This window comes from Athene noctua, chromosome 4, assembly GCF_965140245.1.
Source record: "Athene noctua chromosome 4, bAthNoc1.hap1.1, whole genome shotgun sequence".
Taxonomy (NCBI): domain Eukaryota; kingdom Metazoa; phylum Chordata; class Aves; order Strigiformes; family Strigidae; genus Athene; species Athene noctua.
In genome coordinates, this window is record NC_134040.1 from 3,354,082 (window position 1) to 3,377,331 (window position 23,250).

The 23,250-nt window shown below is 50.7% G+C and overlaps 1 protein-coding gene across 3 annotated transcripts in view; it reads left to right on the top strand.

The window, feature by feature from the left end:
* LZTS3 (leucine zipper tumor suppressor family member 3) overlaps positions 1-23,250 on the top strand; it is a 54,816-nt gene that overhangs the window by 19,748 nt on the left and 11,818 nt on the right. The window contains exons 1-3 of one of the 3 annotated variants that reach the window (XM_074904269.1): positions 6,776-9,151; positions 19,708-20,196; positions 21,863-22,693. In XM_074904269.1, the coding sequence (XP_074760370.1) occupies positions 19,747-20,196; positions 21,863-22,693 (1,281 nt within the window). In that variant the 5' untranslated portion in view covers positions 6,776-9,151; positions 19,708-19,746. Of the gene's footprint in view, positions 1-6,775; positions 9,152-19,707; positions 20,197-21,862; positions 22,694-23,250 lie in introns of those variants that run through there. The other 2 variants (XM_074904267.1, XM_074904270.1) reach the window with 2 other exon arrangements.

A 23,250-nucleotide genomic window follows, 5' to 3' on the forward strand; every position in this document is an offset into this window, starting at 1 on the left:
TCCAAATATTTTCCTAGCTGGCAAATAAAAAAAAAATCTGTATATCTGTGTCTAGCTCTATAGCCAATGTACACGAAATGATAAAGCCCCTGGCACATATCTTGCAAGAGCTAATTATAGGATTTGGAAGCTAACGTGATAATATTTTCTTTAGATGTGTGGTGCAGATGTAATTACTTCTCCGGAGATGCCAGTCGCAGATGACGCAAGATGCCCTTATGTAATCAGCTTTTATTATGCAGTTATGGAAATTTTCTCTCTCTGGCCCATCCCCTACTTTCCTTTCAACTCCTTCTTTTTGTTTTTCACCCTAAACTCTCTATGGCCTATTCCGAAGACAATGGGGTGAGGTCAGTAGGCCAACTGGACAGTGAGGGGAAGGACAGTTTTGTAGAAATCCCATTCCTCGGTTTCCCCGTCTGCCTCATCAATGAAGGAACAAAAGGAGTTAATGGCTTTTCATCTGCCGCATTGGCTTCAGCAGGGCTGGGAAAAGGCTCCTGGCCAACTTTTCACCTGATGGACTGCAAGGGGGTCATGTTGAAGCCAGGTGTCCCCCCAGCCCTGGCATCTACTGTGGCTTGGACGTCAGCGGATGCCAGGCAGCCATCTGCTCCATCCAGCAGGCTGTGGGGAGCACCTGCATGGAGAGCCCGCTGCCCCCTCCCCAAGAAGGGGCTGGGGGATACTGAGGCTGCAAGTGAACCGCAGAAGAAAGCTGGTTTGTCATGGCAGGAATGAAGGCTTGGTGGGACACAAAAGCTTCAGTTACTCCAAAGGTTGCTCCGGGGTGCATGAAGATCTCCCAGGTGACCCACTAAGCCATTTCTGCCAAGGTGAAACCACAGTGTGATTGCAGGTCTCCAGCAAAAAATGCTTCCAAACCCGAGTCATTTTTGCCTGTGGATCCCTTCTGAGGTCTTCAGCTTTGTTGCTTCAAATTCTCTCTGCCCCACTGCCTTTCCCCTGTGGCTGGACAGGCAACAGAGGCCAGAGACATGGGTGCCTCCAGGACATAGGCTTCCTCCACCACTAGTGCTGATCGAAGTGGACACAGTCCCCTGACATGATGAGAAAACCCTGCCTTGACTGCAAATATTCAGGAGAAAATGTTGATAAACATCCTGGAGGCATCACCCCATACCTGCAGCACGCATTATGACTGTGCACCCTTCTGGTCCCACCCTCTTCCATCCCTCCTGCTTGGCCAAACCTGGGTCCTTTCTTGCTGTGTTTTCGGACTAATACATGACAGGGAAGGTTACTCCTAGCTCTGGGACATCCTGCCACCAGCTGAGGTTGCAAAACTGAGTCATAAAGACCTTTCTTATTTTCTCCACATGGCATCTGAGCCAGCGCATGGCTTGAAGAGGACGAGCGTGGAGATGAAACAATCCTGAACCCTTTGGTGGCTGGGAAACAGACCCTAGGCAGAGTTTAGAGAGCTGGGAAAGGGGGATTTGGCCATGCACGGTCTAAAGAAAAGGAATTGAGAGACCTGGTAGCAGCAGGGAGCAGAGACAAAACCCCTGGTTCACCCACTAAGGAAACTTGTTTCCAGACATGGTCCAATGCCAGTGACTGCAGAGGAATTTGTCTTCAGAGCAGGGAATACCTGCATTTCTCTGAGGATAAGGAAGCCATGGGGAAGGCAATAGCTGGGGGATGTGTTTGCTGCACTCTGGTCATTTATTAACTGCAAACTGTAAGCTCTTGATGGAGCCCAGGTCCATCAGCTGGTCATGGCTTTAGATGGCATTTCAGCCCACAGCCACCTTCAGTCAGCCAAACCCTTCCCTGTGGTCCGTGGACTGTGTTAGCTGGGTCCTTGTGGACTGGAAAGGGTGTCTAAACCTTGGGTCTTACACAGAGTCTTGGTAGCCATCACAGAGGTGCTCCAGGCTTCCACTGCCCTTCCAGCAGTTCCTTCTTCCCAGGTCTTGAGGAGTCTCTTGCTTCTGCTTTTGCTGAAGCCATCCAGCTGCCTTGTCTTGCCCAAGAGAGGTTGGCCAGGATGGAGTAGGATGGGGCATCACGTACACACACATACCTTAGAGCTGCTGAGGATCTAGCCTAACGTTCCTCCCTTGTAATACTGAAAAATACTTCTACCCTGAGCCAAAAGGGCTGTGACAAATCCCCGATTCCCGATACGGACAGAAATGGCACTTTCAAACAGGATACATGCAGACCTGGTGATTTCAGTGGAAATCCTGGCACCAATTTATTTTTACCAGATCTGGCTGACTGCCTTGGGACTGTGAATGGGGGATTTGCTTCCTTTATTACGGATAATCACCCAAGGATGTTTAAGCAAGCTTCTCTGGTATAAAAATTAGTTGGGAAACCTGGTAATGACTGGTTTTCTCTAGGAGTATTGGTCACTGCCTATCTGAGACCTCATCAGCATTGGCACCACTGCTGCCTCTAGTGGGGTTGCTCAGCCAAGGCATGAAAGGAGAGCAGGGAAAAAGGACAACACTGCTTGCCCACGCACTTCTTTTTTTTTTTTTTTTTTCCACTCATAAGTTTTAGATGAAGGTTTTGGCCAGCATTAATGTGGTTTGAGCTCCTGTGAGAGAAACAGGCTCACTCCTCCCCCACAAAGTCTGTGTGATTTGAGGGGCTGGTGAACAAGACTCCGCTCCACTTGTTCCTCTTGTTAGCTGCAGGAGGGAAGGTGGCCATTTACTGTGAATTTCTTCAGTTACGATGAGCAGGCACAGGACAACAGTGCCATATGGTTACGAGTGGGTTTTACTGAGCATCACATCTTCCCCCCCCATGCAGCTCAGGCCTGACCTACATAAGCATGGCCAAGCCACCGCGTTGGAGCATCCCAGCACACACACTGGGCTTTCAGCACCCGCAGTTGGAGATGCAGGAGCCTCCCCGGATTTACGGGAAGACCTGGGCGATGCACCAGGTTGTGGCTTGCCAGCGCTGCAGAGGCTTTGTCTGCCCTGTGTCAATACAGGAGGAGACAGCTTATACCAGCAGGGATGTTTTTGCCAGGATAGGAAACCATCTCTCTGGATGACATAAACCAGAGTCTTTTGGCTTGTTCGTGTTGCCTCAAGCTGAGTGGGCAGATGTTACCGTGGATTCAAGATAGAAAGTGTCCCCCATTGCAGCAGCTGGCATCAACCCAGCTTTGCAGTGCCAACCCAGCCTCGGGACCCCCTGCCAGTCCCCTGCAGCAGCTTGAAGAAGGTCCTCTCCCATCCACAACTCTGTGTGGGTATGAAGGGGCCTCACAGGGACTCAAATTATTCTACTTAATAAGCAGGAACAATCTCTCTTTTAATTTCCAGACCAGTGCAATGGTGGGATCTCACTGCGCCAGATACTGGTGCAGGTAAACCTCCAGGTACAGAGAAGGCTTTTGTATCACATAAGCAGCCAACAGTTTCTTCTTGTGTGAATAAATACTGGGTGTTCATGTGACATTTTTCCTGGGAGCTCAGCCACAGGTCTTGCTCAGGTGGTGATTTTATCAGCTTTGCTACCAGTAAGGTTGAATTTTCTGGCATGGCATAGTCGTACTCCCTTACCAGTAGCACACTGCCCATGTGGCTGTGGTCCCCAAGATCCCTGCGAGATACCCACAAAATATGAGAAAAATCAGCATTTCTCCAGAAACACAGGGAAGCCCTTGGATGTTTGACACCCATTGTCACAGAAAGCAGGCTCAGTTCCTTTCTCGGATGCCCAGGTTGGAAATCTCTGCTCTAATAACAGATACTAGGCAAGAGCTTCAAACAAAGCCCGATTTGGAGATACTGGAGGAGATCTGGTCTCAGAGTACAACCTGCTGGATGTCAAGCACTTACAACCACAGTCAGTTCACAGCTGAGGTCTGAAGCTGGGTTTAAGTTGTTGTGACGCTGGTTGGAAAGCTCTGGACATCCCCATCCCAACTTCACAGTCCAAGCAGGACTATCATCACTAGACCAGGCTGGCCCTGGCATTGCCCAGCCAAGTCATGAAAGCATCCCAGGATAGAGATGCCTCCACTTCACTCGTGACCTGAAAGTATGTGCAGTAGCCAGGGGACCCTCATTTAGAAGTTTTTTCTGCTCCTCAAGGCTTTGAAAATTATCTTCCCTGTAAATAAAGGCATCTGGGTGGAGAGAGGAAGAAAGGCTCTTGCTCACATCAGGATGTCTTGCACTGGGAAATTGCTCCCCAGAGCTTTTAAGGAAGAAATCCCGATACATGGAGCTGGCGTCTCTGTTCCCATTTCCATCTCTACCTCCAGCTCTCCACGTGCCTGAGCACATCGGTGCTTTCTGCCCACCATTCCCCAGGGAAAGTCCCAGGCCAGTGACGCTCCTTCAGACCTCACTGCAGTTGACATTTTGCTCCTTCTCTGATCAGTGCAGAAAACACTTAACCAGTTCTGCAGCTGCAGTCCAGGGAACCTCCCAAGAGCTTTGGGATCTTGAAATGAAGTGGCTCCAAGAGATGTGAAATTACCTTGCCAAGGGAGCTGCTCAGAGCATGTGGCTTCTGCAAGAAAAAGGAAAAAGAAAACAAAAGGATCTGGGGAACAAAGGTTTTTGTGTTTTTATAGAGTTTATTCTTCCTTTCCTCAAGAGAAAGCAGGCTTTGGGGAAAAAACAGAAAAAAGACCCTGTATTTTTATTCAAGGGAAGGAGAGGGCATTAAAAAAAAAAAAAATCACTAAAAAAAAACCACCTCAAAAAAAAAAATCTAACAGGAGAATTTTTCTGCAGAAGATAAAAACTCAACAGGAGTCCCCGGGGTCCCATTCAACAACAGCCAGTCCAAGTGATTCATTGAAAGAGGATCTGAGGATCTGCTTATTTCATTTTTTTTCTTTTTTTTTTTTTTTCTAAGCTACAGGTGTTTCTTTTGTTGTGGCTCCCACCTGAAGCTGCAGACTCCCTTAGCTTTCACCTGTTCTGTGCTGGTAAACACTTTGCAGCCTCAGGACTTGTTTTGGAGATCTATCACCTTCTTGGCACGGGCATCGTGGTCGTGAGCAGCTTCAGCCTGATGGGGAAAGGGAGGTTCAGAGAGGGGCTGCTGCCCCGGTATGAGCTGCTGCAGCTGGGAAAGTCAGGGCAGACCTTCCTCCCACTCAGGGAAGTGATGTGTATGAAAAGGGGGAGCCAGTGGTGCGCTCTCTGAGGAGGGGGAGCCTCTGGGGTTGCTGCCTGGGGGCTGCTGTGTTTCTCTTGGTTTTTTAGGGACAAAGCCTGGCATTGCTGCTGTGGCCCCATGGGTGAAACCAGAGTTGGACATGCTGCATTTTGCAGATAGAGGGCTGGTCTCAAGCCATCTACCACAGCTCAACAGGGAGAACCATAGCCATCACTTCCCACCCAAAAGGATTAAATGGGGAGCTGGGAGCAATGGATGCTGTGCAACGACATCCAGCCATATGCAACAACAGCCTTCCCCACTGCTGAACTGAGGGAGAAAGGGGCAAGGGTGTAACTGGCTTCAAGAGTCCGTTGAAGGATGTAGTTTTGGGTGGACATACAAAGCTGCTTCTCCCAGGCAGAAGGAGGCCAGGCCATCGTGGCTGGGTAGGGAAGGCTTTTTAGGGGGGTAACCCCTGACCCTGCAATACCAGGCTGGAGTTCACCTTGTTTGATGGGCTCTGTAGAGCACTTGTATGAGTGAGTTCAGTCTCCAGCTCCCGACTAGATTCTGCTTCCCACCCGTGGCTCCACACAGCTCAAGGCTCCAGAGTTCCCCAGATGGGTGAGCTGGGCCTTGTGCTCTCGGCCAAACTTTCCAGGTCCCTTCTCCTGGACAGCCCTTTAATGAGGGTCCTGTTGATACTGACTGGCTGATGAGGGAGAATAAAATACCTCTGCCAGGCCCAGTACAAGAGCAGCTTAACAGTGACCAAGATGAGGATTAACGGCAAGTTTCGACCCATCTCAGGGTGCTACATGGGAGAGAGTAGTCTGGGCAGGGGCTGAGACAGGAGCTACTTGTCCCACCAAAAGGGCATCAAAGACCCGCTGTCAGAGATGCTCTGACGGATACTCTGCTCCCCATTAGGTACTCAGGGTCCTCATGATATGAGACTTGCAGCTAAATGTGTCTTGAAAAGAAAATTTCTTGCAAGTTGTGTTGATAATGATGATCTTGTCTAATTTAGATGGCAATTAAGAATACATTGTTAGATCTGTGGTTCTCCAGTGAGAGTCTGTCATGGTGGGGAACAGGAACCACCACCTGGAGGCAGCACAGGTGATGGGGTCTGGGTGCACAGTCCGACCGTGGCTGCCCAAAAAGGGGAGCGCAGGGATGGATAAAATCCCCAAAGAGATGAAACTAAAGCTTGGTGGTTCTGTCCCAGGGGCCTGGAGGCAGCCCGGGAGGAGTCCCTGCACCATGGGGGGATGGCTGTGAACTGGGGGGTCTCTGTTGGCTCTCAGAGGTGGTGGAGGGGCTTTGGTGGAGGGGAGTGTGGTGGGTAGAGAGGTTTATGTCTCAGTGACTGGAGACCGGGATTAGAAATGGGAGTTCAGGGTTCAAAAGTTTATGACTTGCCTGAGAGTGACACAAGCACGGGTTATCCTGGAGTTTCCAGCATTCTCCAAAGCCTCTTCCATCATGACTTATTCATCTGTGGGAAGCGCTAAGACATAACACAACTCCCAAAGGGAGAATGAGCACAGCCTTAACCGGCTGTAATGTCAGGAAACTGCTTGTCTCTCCTGTGAGATCTGCTGAGCCTGGCTACGCTGCAGCTCCACACCAGGCTCCTTTCCTTGGGCAGCTTCCCCAAATCCCACTGGTGGGAAGGGTCCACGTCCTGGTGAAGCTCCTGGGTCACCTCTCGTTATTGCAGGAGCGGTCCATCGGATGGAAAGGGCTTGCTATATGTGTGGCTATTTCCACGGTGTGTGCCATGCATCCTGCTGCTGGCAGTCTCTTCTAGCAACGTATAAACCAGCCTGTTTCTTGGAATTCTTTGCTTCTGAAGTCAAAGGGCAAAATTAAGAGCTCGAGACTCCACAGGAATCCATTTTGGCATAATTCACACCTTCCCCATGCACCCCAGCAGTGCATTTTGCTGTAGTTTAAATGCATGCACAACCCATATTTGATTATTGTTAGCATTATTGCTATTTTACTGTTCTTGCTGCCATTAGCCCGCCGATGACGATGCTATGTTTGTGAGGCTGCGACCGGCAGCTCCTTTGATACACAGCCATCCTGCCAATAGAAAATTCACTTGAGCAAATAAGTCTAAATTAGTGGCAGCTTTGTGTAGCTTTATTTCCCTTACTGCACTCCCTTCACGACTGCAAATAATCCAATATAAGTGCTGAGGCCAGGCGGCCCCCAATGGGAAGCCTGATTGCTCTCCTGCCACAGCGCTGGCAGCCAGGGAGGGAGGAGAAGGAGCTCTGGACCATCCTGGATCACCAGGGATCTGCTCTGAAAGATGGGGGTCTGGATGGCAAAGAAGTGATGGCAAAGGAGGGAGGGCAGGATCCAGATCCAGCTTCTAGGGTGACGGGCATCATCCCATTTGTCCAAATGGGCTGAAACCAGGCAGAAAATGCCAAAGTTAGAGGAGGACAGATGGACAGATGGACCATTTAACACTCGCTTCCTCATCTGCAATAACCAGGGGATAAAATGACTGCCCCTTTCCATTTTGTCTGTGCAGAAATGTGTTGATGGGCTACAGTAGGATCAAATCCCTCTGTAACTTTTTGTTGTTGTCTCGTATGTGCACAGCTTTACCAGGGACTTGGGCACTGAGATGGGTCGGTGTTGGCACACAAGGAAAATGTGGCCTTCCTGGGTGTCAGACTGCCTCCCTCACGTACTTCGGTGAGATTTAGGATATCAATTAACCCAAACCACCTTGAAAAGAAAGGCTGAGGTTGTTTCAAAGTTACTGGGCTGGACTTGCACTCCCTGCTCCTCTCTCCATGGTGAATGGGCTCTCGATTCAGCCACGCAGCTGGGAAGCATCCCCCTCAGGATGGGAAATTTGAGGAGAGGGCTCCCATGCAGGGACAACCCCAAAATATCTATTTGAGCCAAAACAAGTCTCTGGATCCCAAAATTACCATTTGAAAAACCCCCAGTTGCTGGACCCCCAAATCTTCATTTGAGCAAACCCAAGACATCAGACCTCAAAATCACTGAACAAAAATAATCCACTGAAGCCCCAAATCCTTGTTTGAGCAAAACCAAGCTACTGGACCCGAAATTCCTCATTTGAGCAAAAACAAGCTTTCAGACCCCCAAATCCCCATTTGAGCAAAAAAGAGCTATTGGACCCCGAAATCTCCATTTGAGGAAAAAAAAAAAAAAACTGTTGGACTCCTAAATCCCTATTTGTGCAAAACCAAGCAATCAAACCCCAAAATCTCCATTTTAAAAAAAAACAAAAAAAACAAAAAAAACAAACCACCAAAAACCAAAAAACCAAACAACCAGGCAGTTGGACCCCAAAAATCCTGATTTGAGCAAAACCAAGCTTTCAGACCACAAAAATCCCCATCTGAGCAAATACAAGCTATCAGACCTCAGAATCCCTATTTGGAAAAAAAAAAAAAAAAAAAAAACAACCAAACAAAGCAGACCGCAAAATCCTCATTTGAGCAAAAGCAAGCTATCAGAACCCAAAATCCCCATTTGAAAAAAAAAAACTCAAAACCACCCAAAAACACCAAAACACACACCACCACCCCCAGAAGTCAGACCCCCAAATCCCCATTTGAACAAAAACAAGTGATCAGACTCCAAAATCCTTTATTTGAGCAAAACCAAGTTGTCAGACCTCAAAATCCCCATTTAAGCAAAAAGAAGCCACCAGACCCTCAAATCCCAATTTGAGCAAAAACAAGCTGTCGGACCCCAAAATCCCTATTTGAGCAAACCCAAGCCACCAGACCCCAAGGTCCCCATTTGAGGACACGGGGCTCATCTCCGCCCTGATGGGCACAAAGAGTTAAGATCCCACAGGCCAGCAGTGTCCAATCACACTGAGCAAAGTGCAGCCCTTGGCCCCAGCCCAGCAGCAGGTTGATCTCTGCAGGTATTATTTTGTTTTATTTTCCGGGGTACCAAGCAGGGAGACGATGAACCTCGAGACCTGCAGAAGATGGGGAGCCGGAGGATGCACCCCTGGGCTGCCCAGGTAAATCCTGCTGGGTGCTGGCTTTTGGGGGGCTCTCTCCTTTCCTCTCCTTCCCCCTCTCACTGGGTGTCTTTGTTTGAGATCAGAAAGGGGCCAGGCAGGGGAACGAAACGTTTTTGGTGAATTATTGTGGGGCTGAGCTGGTGGGACTCACTGCAGGTGCTTTTTTGGGGTGGGACAGACCCACTGGGCTGTGTTTGTGCCCGGGGGTCGGAGCACAGATGGGGTGCATGGCGGTGGGTTGCTCAGGGTGGGGAGAGCTGCTGTTTCCCTCCCCATAAACTCACCCTGGATCCATCTGGCATCCACCAGCACTGGGACCTTGCACCCCGATGGGTTTTGGGGCACCACTCTGGTTAGCAGCACTCACACTGGTGGTGGGGACAAGCCACCGTGGGGACAAACAACCATGAGGGCTTCCTCTGAGCGCCGTGTCCGGGGAGGAGCGAGCACTTTTCTGGCTGAGTCCGCGTCCTTGAAATTCCTCAGGGCAAGTTAATGATAAATCACGGCCGGGTCGGTGGCGTGGGTGGCGGGTTGGAGACGGTCGTGGGTCCCCTTGTTGTCCTTCCGCTGAAACAGAGGTTTGTGCAAGGCCTGGGGATGGCAGAGCCAGGCAGGGCTTGTGGGGACGGCTGCTTGGCACCTCTCTGGGGGTGATGGCTCACCCCAAAAGGCAGGATCAGGTCTCCCCCTCCAACACACAGGCCAGGGCTGGGGTCTAAATTATGCAGAGGGGGGGGATTTGCTGGCAAGAGGGGTTCTCCTGTTCCCACCACGAGGCATTCGGGGCCAAGGAGTGGGTCTGTAGCAGGAGATCACACTGGAATCCCCAAAATATGGGATGTGGGGCCAGATGAGGATGCTCAGGGGGACACTGGCGTTCCAGGCAGGAGGCGTAGCTCCCCATGGGGGACTTTCAGGGGACAACAGCACCGTGCTCGCATGCTACAATGGGCCAGGAGCTCCCCCATCCCCCCCTGCTGCAATAATACCCATCAGGCAGCACCACAGGCTAAACTGGCAGCAGCTCATCTCCAGCCACGTCGTCCAGGAGGCAGCCCCTTAATAAGGGGAAACTGAGGCACGCAGGGCTGGGATGATTTCATGTGATCCAGCCTGCAGCATGGAGCATCCCAGACCCTCAGCCCCGCAGACAGCACCAAGGCTGCTCCATCAAAACGCCCTTTCCCTATACTGAGGGAATTCAGGGAGTTTTCCTTGCACCACCAAAGCTGGGGTGTTCCCATCGGTGGTTGTCACTGGGGCTTCACTGGGGACAATGACCAGCCCACAGCCGGTGCCGAGCATCTTCTGGGGAAAGTGGGTACGGGTGAGACCATGTCTGAACCCTTCCTGACGGACAGACGGGATTTGGGTCGGCAGTTTGGGCTGAGCTTTAAACCATCCTGTCCCGCTGGCATCTCTGCTCCTTGGGACGATGGGGACAGACATGCCATGTCATGGAGAATCCCTCCTATCTGCCCTCGGGTGCATCCTGGAGGGTGCCAGCCTGGATCCAGAGCCAGGGCTCTGAGAGCAGCCCAGGGAAAGGGGGGAAAATACCCCTGAGGATGAGGACTCTGCCAGCAACACAACTCCCTTGCCCCAGCCAGGGCAACGCTGGCGGACATCCCTGGGGTGGCTTGACAAACACTCCAACCTCCATGGCAGGATAATTCATGGTGGAAGGGACCTCAGAGGGTCTCCAGGTCAATTTTCCACTCAAGGCAGGCTCAGTTACAAGGCCAGACCCTGCTTGGGCCATTCAGGGCTTGAAAATCTCCAAGGATGGAGACTGCAAAACCTTCCTGGGACCCCGTACAAATTGCAGAGCACCATGTTACGCCACCCGCCAAGGTTTCTCTGGGGCTTTGCTCACCTCGCTGCAGCCTTCAGAGTAATTCTGATTTCTCTCCTTACTGGAGAAGCTCAAGACTAGTGCAGCCTGCCAGGTGCTTGTTTTTTTTTATTCCACACTTTTGTCTGTTCTTTTGGATCCAGAAAATCCTGTGGATTAAAATTGGGAACACCCTGAGATGAGGAGCTGTGGTGGGTTTGGGACAGGCAGAGCAGTTTGTTCTGGATGAGCAATAGGAATGCCCAGATTGATTTACTGATATTTTTGTTGTCGATAAGGGGTTTCCAGGGAGCTGTCAGGCTCTCTAAGCCTTGTGCCTGCAGAGGGATGCTTTGAGGCAGTGGTGTGGTCCACAAACATGGACCCAGCACAAACCTCTAGTGCTCTTCATCATCCTCACCATCATCGCTCCTCCTGGGGAGGAGTGCGGCTGCTGCAGCAAAGCGCAGTGAATGCAGACGGGGGATGTTGTGTCACTGTGTGTAAGAGAGGCACACACACAGGGGAGTGTCCATTCCAGGAGCACCCCCGGGGAGCAGAGAGGGAAGGAGGACGGGCAGGAGGGAATGGAGCCAAGGCCACGTGTTCTGTGGTGGAGGTTTCGGCTGTGCTCTGCCATGATCTCCCTTCCTGGGGGACGGGGACGGGGAGGGGTGGCAGTGGAGCGTGTCCTGTAAACACGTCAACCGACCAAGGAGGAAAACTGATAGCAAACCGGGAGGATTAGCCAGGGAAGGTGGAGCAGGCTGCACTATTCAGGCTTTGTCGGGGGAGAACAATGGGGCCTTTATTGAGGAAGGGAGGTGGCGGGTTGGCCGGCTGGTGGGGACAATTTGGTACACAGAGTGTCCCTTGGCCAGCTGGGGGGACAGAGCACTGGGATGTGAGATGGGACAGTTTGGTACCCAGTGTCCCTTAGCCAGCTGTGGGGGCAGGGAACTGGGACATGGGACATGGGATGGCACAGGTTGGTACTCTCGGCCACAGCTGGGGGCCTGGGGAAGCTGGGACATGGAGCTGGGACAAGGGATGGGGCAGTTTGGTACCCAACATATCCTCGGGTGGTAGGACTCATCCCGAGGTGTCCCTGCGAGCCCCAAATAAACCGACCACATCAGGTCAGGCTGATACAGCTCTCCCCGCCACTTGCACAGGGAGTCTCAACCCACGGCCACCTCTCCCAAATCCTTGGCCAACAGGAATCACGATGGGTGGTTTATAACAGCGCGTCGGGCTGGTTCTAGGGACCCTGGGGACCCTTGCAGCTGAGAGCGAGGAGCATCCCATGCTGGGGACCAAGTGCTGCCACCCACTCCAGACCCCCACAGAGGGACCTCAGGGATGGAGAAAGCCATCATCCCACAGGCTCTCCCTCAGTAGCACAAGGAGGGCTCTCCCGAAGAGCCGCCTGGGTCTTTTCATCTCATCTCTTTTGTTTCAGGCTTATTATGTAAATAGCTGATGCGCCCCCGTAATGAGAAAGTAGTTTCCCAGAATACAAAAGGCTGTAATTATCTCATTAGCAGGCGGAAAGGAAAAGGAAATGTTTCTAAGCCGCTTGCTTTTATTTCCCACAGCAGCCCAAGAAAGTGCAGCCCCCGAAATGGGGACCTGCCTGCCCCAAATCCTGCCACCCCCACCCGATGCTGTCACATTTGCAGGAGAGAAAAGCAAAGCATGATCTTCGTGTCTCAGAAATAGCCACGTACTGCTGGGGCTGATGGCTTTTAACCGGGCCCAGTTATGGTGAGGATGTTGTGGGTCCCTCTGTGGACCCCAGAGTACTCTCAGCTGCTGGGACAGGAGGTGTCATTGGAAAGAGGGGGGTCATAGAGGGGCAGGATGGTCCCCATTTTCCTGAATTGGGTGTTCCTTAGCAGGATTTCTGAGCTGGGAGTGTAGCACAGAGCTTCAGGATGGATTTCCATGGTTGCATGCCTGCAAGAGGACAGGACAGGAAACAGCCTTAGGACACATGGAGGTTGCTCCCAGCAGAAGGCATCTAGGATGGCTTTGGTGTTGCTTTGCTTTCTGAATTCATGCCTTCCTTGCTACTAGCTAAATGCCCAATGCTCAAGGGCAGAGCTACAAAGGTCCCTGCAAAGCACCCCAGGCTGCAGTCAGGAGCTGGTCCTTGCTGAGGTCTCCAAAACCCCTTTCTGGTGGTTTGCTCCTGCCCAAGCTCTCCGTTCCTCTACCCTGACCATGGGTCTGTGGTCCCGGCTGAGTCCTCAGTGAACTGGCTGGAAGCTGCCAATGCAGCAGCAAACTGCTTGCAGATTTGGGTTGACTTTCTGCCAGGTTTGTGAGCTGGATCAGGCCATGGAGAGAGCTGACGAGCAGCAGATCCGGATGGGATCCCTCCCACAAGAAGGGACTCAATGGAAAGCTGGTTATGGGCCACAATTCCTGCAGTTGCCCAGGGGGTTTGTCTGACTCCAAGGGAAAAACTGCAGGGCTCTCTCAAACCACTGGGTCTTGGGGAGAAAAAACAGCTTTCCACGTGTTTTTGCAAGGAAACCCAGCAGCAGAGCTTAAGCACCACGTAGCTCCTAATCAGCACCTCCTTGTGAGCCCTGGTCAGAGGTGCAGCACTGATGTATCCCACTGGAAAACAGCCCTAGCAAATCAACCCTTCTTAATATTATAATTAGCATTAACAAAAGCAAGAATCTAATGTCCCGAGCAGGCCTGGTGCATTCACTACATGCCATCACCCTGCTCATCGCAGCCAGGAGCCTCTTTTAAAACCTTCTTAAAACGTAACAATAGGACTCCTCCAGCCTGGATGTGTCTTACAGCACGGACTTGCAGTGACTCCGTCCAACAGCCCGACACCCCTCATGCTGCAAAAGGAGCCGAGGCTCAAAGCGCGGCTCAGCCGAGCCATAGGAGATGCCAAGCAATGTCCTGCTAGAGTTTGGAGTCTGCCCCTGCACCGAGGGCTTGTCCCTCTCTTCATAGCCCAGTAGCAATCAGAAAACCTTAGCACAGAGGGGTGCAAGATGTGCAGACATGTAACAACCCCATGGCCAAAGAGGTGTCTGAAGGTAGCTACAAAAACTTGGCACTTCTTGACTCTCCAACTTTGCTTTTTGGCCCTGAATGGGGGAAAAAGCTCCCCATCACAAAGCTCCCATCTCCTTCGGTGGGGATAAACAGGAAAAGAGAGGTCTGTGCCCTAGGGAAACAGTGGAGTTGTTTGTCTGACATCATTTGGCTTCTGGTTGTGGAAAAAGCTTGTGGTCAAAAAGCCCAAGATTTGTACATTTTCACAGACAGGTTCAAGTGCTTGCGTGCCATATTTCAGTGGTGGAGGAAAACCTGGCAGCCAGGATGTCAGAGTAGGGGAAAAGGAGTTGGAGGAGGTGCAGAAAAGAGCCACAAGAATTACTTGAGGGCTGGAAAAAATGCTTGTGAGAGACAGGAACGGCTCATTCTGTTCCCCTCTTCAGACCGAGGCAACTTGAGAAGGGTGTAGAGGAAAAGGAGGTGCCGACGCACTGGAGTCGGGTAGGAGGGGAGCGGTCGTGTCTCTGCCTCTTGAACTAACCCTGGCAGAGGTGCTCTCGGCCAGGTTTGGGTCCAGCATGGCCATAAGGATTTGGCACGTGATGGCCCATGACACACAGGAGGCAGGTCAGGAGATGAACGGTCTTTTTGGAGGACGTGATGTACAAGGAGAGGCTGAGGGCTGTTTGCTCAGCCTGGAGAAGAGGTATGTGACCGCAAGTTACATCTGAAACTAATTGGTGGGAAGATAAAAACCTTCCGGGAGGTGCATGGTGGTACAAGTAAGGCAAGCAGTGCATTTTGCAGGGCAAGGTGGGAGCACTGAGAAGTAAGGCAGGTCCATCTGACCTTCACGTCCACCCTCCCCAGCCCAGGCAGGGAGCAGGAGGTGGGCTCTCACCTTGCCATCGCTGCTGGAGCTGCCTCGTGGGAACACAGGGTGTCCACACCAACCTGAGCAACAACCTCTGAGGTGCTGGTAGCTTTGCTAAGACCCAGACTCAAATACCTCCATGGACATATTGGCCAAGAGTGATAGCAGGTTTTGGGTTTCAGTGGTGGTTTTTCTCCAGGGCTTGTTAATGCTTCACTGGACACAGGTGGGTTTGCTCCTTACAGCGTCTGCTGTCTTCTCACTGCTAACCTTCACTGGCCTTCCCTTCCCTCTCCATATTATTTTTCTGGAAGAAGCTGAAACGATCACAGCAATTTTTTTTTTCCCTGTTTTATGCTGTTTCTAACCTGCTGCACCACCCCAGGACATGATGACTTTTTTCCTCCAGCTGAACCAGCTCTGGCACCACTGCCAACAAACCAGGCAGCCACCAGAGCCCTGAACACAGTGCAGGTGTAGGTCCTACCTCCCCGCAAAATGCATGTTTTCATTGTGTCGGTAATTGCTTGCTCATTAAAACAGACGCAAACAAACCTGACTTGAAGGTCATGGGCACACCTGTTACTGAAATTGGTGGGGGGTGGAATTTTTGACCTTCAGATGCCTTTGCTGCCCGTCCTGCCAGGACCACATGCCTGGGATGGTGCGTGTGCCAAGGCACTGCCTTGTATTCGGGCTGTTTTCTGGAGCTCTCTCTGCCCAAGACCAGTGATTGATTTCCTTCTCACATGGCACGGTGCCTAGGTATGTCTCCCACAGGCCTTTGTTACTAGAGTGTTAACAATTAACCTACTCAGGCAGAAACAGAGCCAGGCCTTCATAATCTAGGCTTAGTTAACCATTCATCTGCTTATCTGAAAGCAATTTTTCTTCTCCCTAACTGGAAGGCATTCGCTAATTCATTTGGGTAAAGCAAGTGTGAAGATGCAGATGTTTTATGGACTATTATATTTACAATAGCATCTAGGGGTCCCTCGGAGCCACAGGCACGGTAGGAAACCTTGATAAGTGGTGGCCAGGAAGAATTTACTCACCACAATTTGGGAAAAGGAAATTTCACCCCAGATTTTCTGCATCAGGCATAAAAATATTGCTGTCTTCAAGGCAGGGCTGCTGAGGGCAAGGCCAAAGGGCCACCATGGCTGGATGGGACGGGGAGGTTGTGCAACATGGAGATGGTGAGGACCTGCACTGTTGTGTGAAGTCCCAGTGTTCCCAGTCAGAGAGGAGGCTGGCTGTACCGATGAGACACGGCACCTTTCCTAGATAAGGTGCTGGCGTGGAGATGCCAACAAGGAAAGGTGCTTTGGATCGATCCAGGCAGACAAATAAACCCTTTTCAGCTTTTATTACCACAGTAATGCTGGGAAATGGGGAATTGGTTCACTGTCTGATCTGGAAGGGTTCCATTCTCCTCCTTTGTGTCTCCAGAAAGTCCCTTCACTTGGGTTCCTGCTGTAAACACGGGGCTATGGGGCACTGGACCGAGGGCAGAGCTCAGCAAGGGCTGAGTGTCAGCTCTCAGAGGTGGTGGCTGCTGGGATGGATGGATGGATGGATGGATGGATGGATGGATGGATGGATGTCACTCAGGAGTGATTTGGGCAAAGCTGGTCCTCCTCAGGAGGGGGGATGGACTTGGTGTCTTCTTGAGAGCCTGGTGAGAATGAAGAGCGAGGTGGTCCTGGTGCCTCTTTACCACTGTAGATGGGATGAAATATCTGGAAAAATAAAATATCTGAAAAGGGCAGTGGCTGTCAGGTTGCTTAAAACTCCTGCTTTGGTTTCCCACCTGTCTGGAGCCTCCCCATGCCACCACGAGCAGGGGAAGCCACTTTTGCCCTTCTGCCATGGTTTGGGGTCTCTTCCAAGTGCTTGGAGGTGTCTCCTCTTTCCTTCTAAAGGACAGACTTGGGAATGAAATGCTGGTAAAGGTGAGCCATTCAGCTTCCCTCAGCCCCAGTATGTTCACAGACTGCCAGGCTCAGCATCCTTGTTTCTCTCATTGGGAATCACCCATAAACCCAATTTTAGTTCGTGTTCCCATAGGAGGGAGGCAGTTATGAGATTTAAGGAGGAGAAATGTCCTGGTGAAGTTTTTAATCATTCATTCCTCCAAAGCTGGAAGGAGGAAAAATGACCCTCCAGCTCTGCACCAGAGTGTGGCAGCATTATTCCTTACCTTGCTGTGCTCAAAACTTGATTTTGCCTGAGCAATGACCAAGGTAAAACTTGACTTGGAACTGGAGCTGGCTAGAAGATACAAAAGTTGAGAGCTGTTTTCTCGAAAAAATGGCCCTTTTTGGCAAACAAAGCTGTACTGTCAGGGATCTGTTGGCACTTCTGGAATCTCCTTAATAACATATTTGTAATGCTTGTCCGTATGCTCTGTTTATCAGATCCTGCCTTTACAGTAAACATAAGCTAATAACCATTTTTTTCCAGAATATTTTCTTGGATGATTCCCAATTAAAAAAAAAAAAAAAAAGGAAAAAGGTCCATTTTCACAGTGGTGCAGCTTTGATCCCACATCCCAAGAAGGCAGCTAAAGCCCCCCTGGTTTTGGGTTGCTGGCACTGAACGGGAATTCTGGCTCAACATCCTGGTGGGCTTGGGTCATGGCCCTAAGCAGAAGCCCCCTTGATGTGGAAGCCACCGCCTGGGAGCCAGGGGGTCCCCAAGGGCAGAGAAAGGCTGCGATTTTCTGCTGGTGAAGAGCACTGATGGGGATACCATGGGTCTGAGCAGGCACCTTCCTCTGAGGTGTCTTGGGGGACACTGCCATGACTCTGCCCAGGCTGTGGCTCCTGCCCAACTAAGGACATTTGTCTTCCCTAGCTCATTCTGTTTCTGTTGTCTTGGCTTGCTTTTTTTTTTTTTTTTTTTTTTTTATGGGAAGGATCAAACTTTCCAGTGACCTCATCCTGCCCTCAGAAAGTCAATGTAAATGTGCAAATGTCACAGTGGAATTTACCCAGAGAGGAAAAAGTAACCTGGATTTCCCCTCCGCTGGCTGAGAGAGGCTGGGGAGCACTGCACGGAGGTGATGTGGTCACTGCCTTTCCCCCATCTGGAGCTGAGACCTTCCAGCATCCCTCCCACAGTGTCCCATATGAAAACAGACACAGCCTATAGAAATCCCAGTCACTGAAAGGCAGGTTAGTCCTAAACTAGCAGAACAAAAAGTCTTCCCTTGACTAATAAAATCAAAAGGCACCATGGGCTAAGTGTGGCTTCAGATGGGTGTTCTTCATCCCTCCTCATTGCTCCATAGTCCAACCAAGTCTCCAGGTGCCCAGCAGGCACCCAGATTAATCCCTGGGCATCGTGCACTCATGAACTCTCTATGGTGGTGTCCCTTGGAAAGTGCCTTCAGGGTGCAATGGAGTTGTGAGCCTTTGAGTCCTGCTTGGTGCGTTGGAGAGAGACGTGTCCAAATGTCGTGTGCCAGATGCGTGACCAGACCCGGACACTTCGCTCTGCTGGTGGAGGTTTTGTTACTTAGGACTGATAAACATGTACGTGTTTGGATTGTAGCAGGTCCCCACACTGCACTGTGTGATGCTTGTGTGACATTCGTTTGGTGCTCGGCCTTTAGATCTCAACCAGTGAGTGACATGGAAACACCTCTGTTGGGGGACAAAGGTCCAAGCTGCAGGAAGGCCATTAGCAGTGACTATCACCCAGTGCTTATCACTTCATATCACTGGTGGTTCAGCGGGGCAAGTCCCCTGGGGACCCACCTTGGGTGAGGTCTGGTACAAGGGCATGGAGAAGGTTACACCACCAAGCACATCCTCCTCCGCCTCACAGCCGCCTTGTCCCCTGTCCATGATGGGGCACATCTGGTGTGTCTCAGACCATGAAGGCTCCTTCACACCTCAACAGCAGTTCAGCTGGGACGGTGGCTTTCACCAGACTACCTTCTTAAACCAGTTTTTCCCCCTGGGACAACCTCCATACCCTGCTCTGCCCCAGAGGCACTCTCTCAGCTCACTGTGGGTATCACCTCTGTGTCCTCTCCCTCTGGTGCAGAAGTTTGACACGTCTGTACACCAGCCCCACAACACGTGGGGTGTATTTTGGACAGGGCAGCTTTCTTTGAGAAGATCAGGATGCTGGAAAAAGGGACAAGGCTACAGGCAGTGTTCCTGGCAGAAGCCTCCAGAAATGTAATTTAATAAAAGCAAAGTCGAGTAGCACAGAGCCTGCTTTAACCTGCTTTTTTTTTTCATTAGTAGTGCAAACAGCAAGACCTTGTGAGACATCACATCAGAGCTGAGCTCTAGACCTAAGCTAGCCCTCCAGGGAAATAAACCCATTACTTGGGGAGGGATGATTTAACAAGCTTACCCCAAGAAGAGGGAAAACCCTACTGAGATGGGGATTCTCTCCATCTCCTCTACCAGCTAGTCCCGCCTGAGCACCCCCATCACTGAACCTCTCTCCAAGGGCATCACTTTTGTTATCCCTCTTTTACCCAGGGGAAACCTGCACCTCCCACTGCTCCTAAACCCTGCTTTAGTCCCCACAGTACCAGGATGGTTTATCCTGGGAAACCTGGAACTGAGGGCTTCTGGGACAAAAATAACAAGTGATAGGACAAGAGGGAATGGCCGAAGGACTGTCCCATCGTCTGCTCCATACCATAGACTGAGACATGACAGCCTCTGTCCTTGCATCACCCAGCCCAGATACTCGCTCATGTCTGCATGATGCCAACCTGCAAAGGGTGTGGTAGATAAAAGGCATCTCTTTAACAGTCCCTTCCCTTTCCTCCTTCTCCAGTGCCACTGATTTGTGCCTCCACCTCACCTCTGCGCTGCCATGGCCACGCTAGAGACACTGCCCGTTCTTAGTGACCCAACCTACCCCAGCCTGGAGAACTTCCACGGTTTTGCTCCCCGGCCTTCCCAACCCATCTCTCAGAGCACCATGGGGAGTGTGGGCAGCGGAGTTGCCAATGACCAAGAGTTCGCCATGAAGAGCGTGGGGACCCGGACGCAGAGCAGTGGCCGGCAGACGGAGGGGTCTCGCAATGGGTACTCCACGCGTGAGATCTCCAACCGCTACTCCGGCGAGGAGAAGACATACAAGTCGGAGAAGGTCTCCAATTCCCTCTACATCAACGGCGACCTGCGCAAGAGTGAGAAGGTGAAGATGGACATCTGTGGGAACGTGACCACCAACAACGAGAAGAACATGCCGCCTCCTCCCCAATACCGAGAGCCCAGTAACCCACCAAAGATATTGCCAATCTCCGGCAAACTAGACCAGGTGAGAATTCCCACCTCTGGAGCAGATTGATGGCTGTGGCATATTTCTAAAAACACAGACCAGGGAGCCTTGGGCAAGGGTGCAGCCCTGACAGTCTAATTCTTATGGTGTAGATGGCATGATTTTTGTGCACAGATAATGTAATTCTTATTACTTTCAGAGGATTAAGCAAAGGGGAACGTTAGTTCTTGAGGAACCCAAGAGCATGATCACAAGTCTTCCACAGCTAAGCTTCTGGCTCATTTAAGATTGTATTTAAGTCACTGGCCATTCCAACCTACCTGAGATGCTCTGCCTACCTCCCTGATTGATGGGGAGGGAGCTGAGTCCACTCTTGTTTCAGTAGGTCCAGCATCTGGTCCCACTCTTATGTTTTGTACCATTTATAGACAATCTCCAACAGCCCACTGCCACCAAAATGTGTTTGAAAGCAGCTATGAGCATCTGTTCAAAATCCCAGTGCTTCTTGTGAGGGACAAGTTGACAAGGCTTGAAAACTACCCCTGGGAGCATTATCATCCATCCAAGCCTAGTTCTTGTGGCTCATATTGGCTTCAGGAAGCAAACACCTCCCAGCCCTGGAGGAGCAGAGTCCCACAGCCAGCAGTGTTTTATATATCCTGCTGCTCTGCTCCAGCAACTTCCGTAATTTGTGTCCTGGGGATGCTACCTTGTGCAGTATCATTTCTGCAGCATTTGGTGGTCTTCTCTCCGGGGTTGTTAATCCACCAGCCCCTGTAGTCCATCTCAGTCCCATATGCCAGGAGCCAGGTTTTGGTCTCCAACCTTGCCTGCTCACCAGGGCTCATTCTGTTTCTCCTGGAAGGCATTTTCAAAACATCTTTGATAATACAAAGCAGCTTCCTCTGGGTTAATTTTCACCTGAAGCCCAAGCTGCAGTAGGGAAGATTCAATCCCATTTGGAGGAAAATTTTGTTTCTCTAGGTGCATTCACAGGGCGAGGAATGTGCAAGGTTTTAAAATCCTTTCTAAATCCCTTACAGCTGTGGTCCATTCTCCCCACAGCATTGCTTGTGCCCACAGAAAACACAAACATTCAAATGAAGAGCAGCTTCAGCATGTTCCTTGCCTGGTGTTGCTGCACTTGGGCCACCAATAGCTGGAGTCACAGCTCCTACCTACTCCTGTCCGACTATAAGCAGGACACGATGTCCACACAGGGGAGAGATGACTGCTGGCAGGAGGGAAACGTGATGCTCCAGGGGCAAATCAGCTGCTAATCCGAGGGTTCAGTTTAGTTTTCAGAAAATGGGCAATGCACCCTCAATGCTAGAAGTCCTTCACAATATAATCTGCCAAAATCAGAATTGTTTCGATCAAGTCTGGTAGGCAGGGGGCAGCCCTCCTTCCTACAAAGAGCACTAAGAGGACCCAAGGAGTATTCTAGGGAAAAATCACACAGATTTGGGGTGAGTCAAGATTTATTTTTCAGTTGAGACAAAGGAAAAGAAAGTGTTGCCCTGTGAGAGGCCACAGGTCCCTCATGTTAAATCCCAAATGGTCCAGGGTGTAATAAGGCTGAGAACTATGGAGCTAGTCCAAGACATCTTAGCTCCGTCAACCACACCGTGCGCTGATGTGTCTCTTGTGTGCTGTTACCAAGCTTCCTGCTGTGTTTGATGCGTGGTCCTTTTTCCTTTTGCAGAGCAATGAGCCCTTAGTTAGACCCTCAGCCTTTAAACCAGTAGTTCCTAAAAACTTCCATTCCATGCAGAACCTCTGCCCGCCGCAGAGCAACGGAGTAACAGAGAATAGAAAGAGCTTGAACCATGCCAACAGCAATAGCCCGTCCGCACCCAAAAGTGGACTCGACAAGAGCAGCCTTAACAGGACTACAAACCAAGTGGGGGGCCTTTCGGATTCAGGCCGTAACTCGTTAACGAGCCTGCCCACTTATGGGACAGGCTACAGCCAGCACGTGGGTCCAATGAGCGCCTCCACGAGCCACATCAACCGCATCGGTACAACCTACGTGGACAAGAACATCGTGGGATACAATGGGATATCTACCTCAGACAGCGGGCGGTCTTCGAGCAAGAGCACCTCTTCGTTCAACAGACTGAACCATCTCAACGAAACGATGCCTTTCCACTCGCCTTCAACAGACGACATCATCCAAGACTTGGAAGACCGGCTGTGGGAGAAGGAACAGGAGGTTCTCCAGATGCGAAGGAACTTGGACAAAAGCGAGGCAGCCATCTTCCAAGTGTTCGAGGAGAAGCAGAAGATCTGGGAGAGGGAAATGGAGGACCTGAGGCAAAACTATGCCAACAAATTGCAACAGGTCTCTAAAAAAGCGCAGCGGGCTCAGCAGGCCTTGCAGCTCCAAATCTTCAAGCTCCAGCAAGAGAAAAAAAAACTCCAAGATGATATGGGACAACTCCTCCAGCAACGAGAGGAGCTGGAGAAGAAATTTGTGGCTTTCAAGAAGGAACAGGCTGAGTTTCTCCCAAAGATTGAAGAGACCAAGTGGGAGGTAAGAGCCTTGTTGTCACTGACCTTGAGTGAGGTTTGCACTAAGGGCTCTGATAGCCAAAAACACCTCCCGTTTGCCATCGGTGGGCCCCACAGACAATGGCTATGGGTTGGTGGCCTCCAGGTAACAGATGACACTTCAGTCACTTCTTCATTTGTCCGAGTCCTAAGCAGTTTTGAATTAGACTAAAATTTTTTGTGCACACCTCCTGTGCTGGTTAATAATTTGGCTTCCCAGGCAGGTCACTCTAGTGTGTGACATTTGAATCCAGTTTCAGTGAATACAGGTCTTTCCATACAGGTATTCGTGCCTCCCCAAAAGAGGTCCAAATCTGTTTTAATTAAATTCTTCTAACATCTGCGTTTGGGCAAACCTTGAAACCGCTTTTCAAATATTTGATTTTCTTTTTTATTTAAGATATAAAGCCAGTGAGCCAAGAATGATACCGACAGCCAAGTCTACCTCATACTTTCCATTGTAACACACAGTTTTCAGTTGCTAATAAGTTTATCTCTCTTAAAAGGCTGAAAGGCAAATTCCTCTTTCTAGTTCTCCTT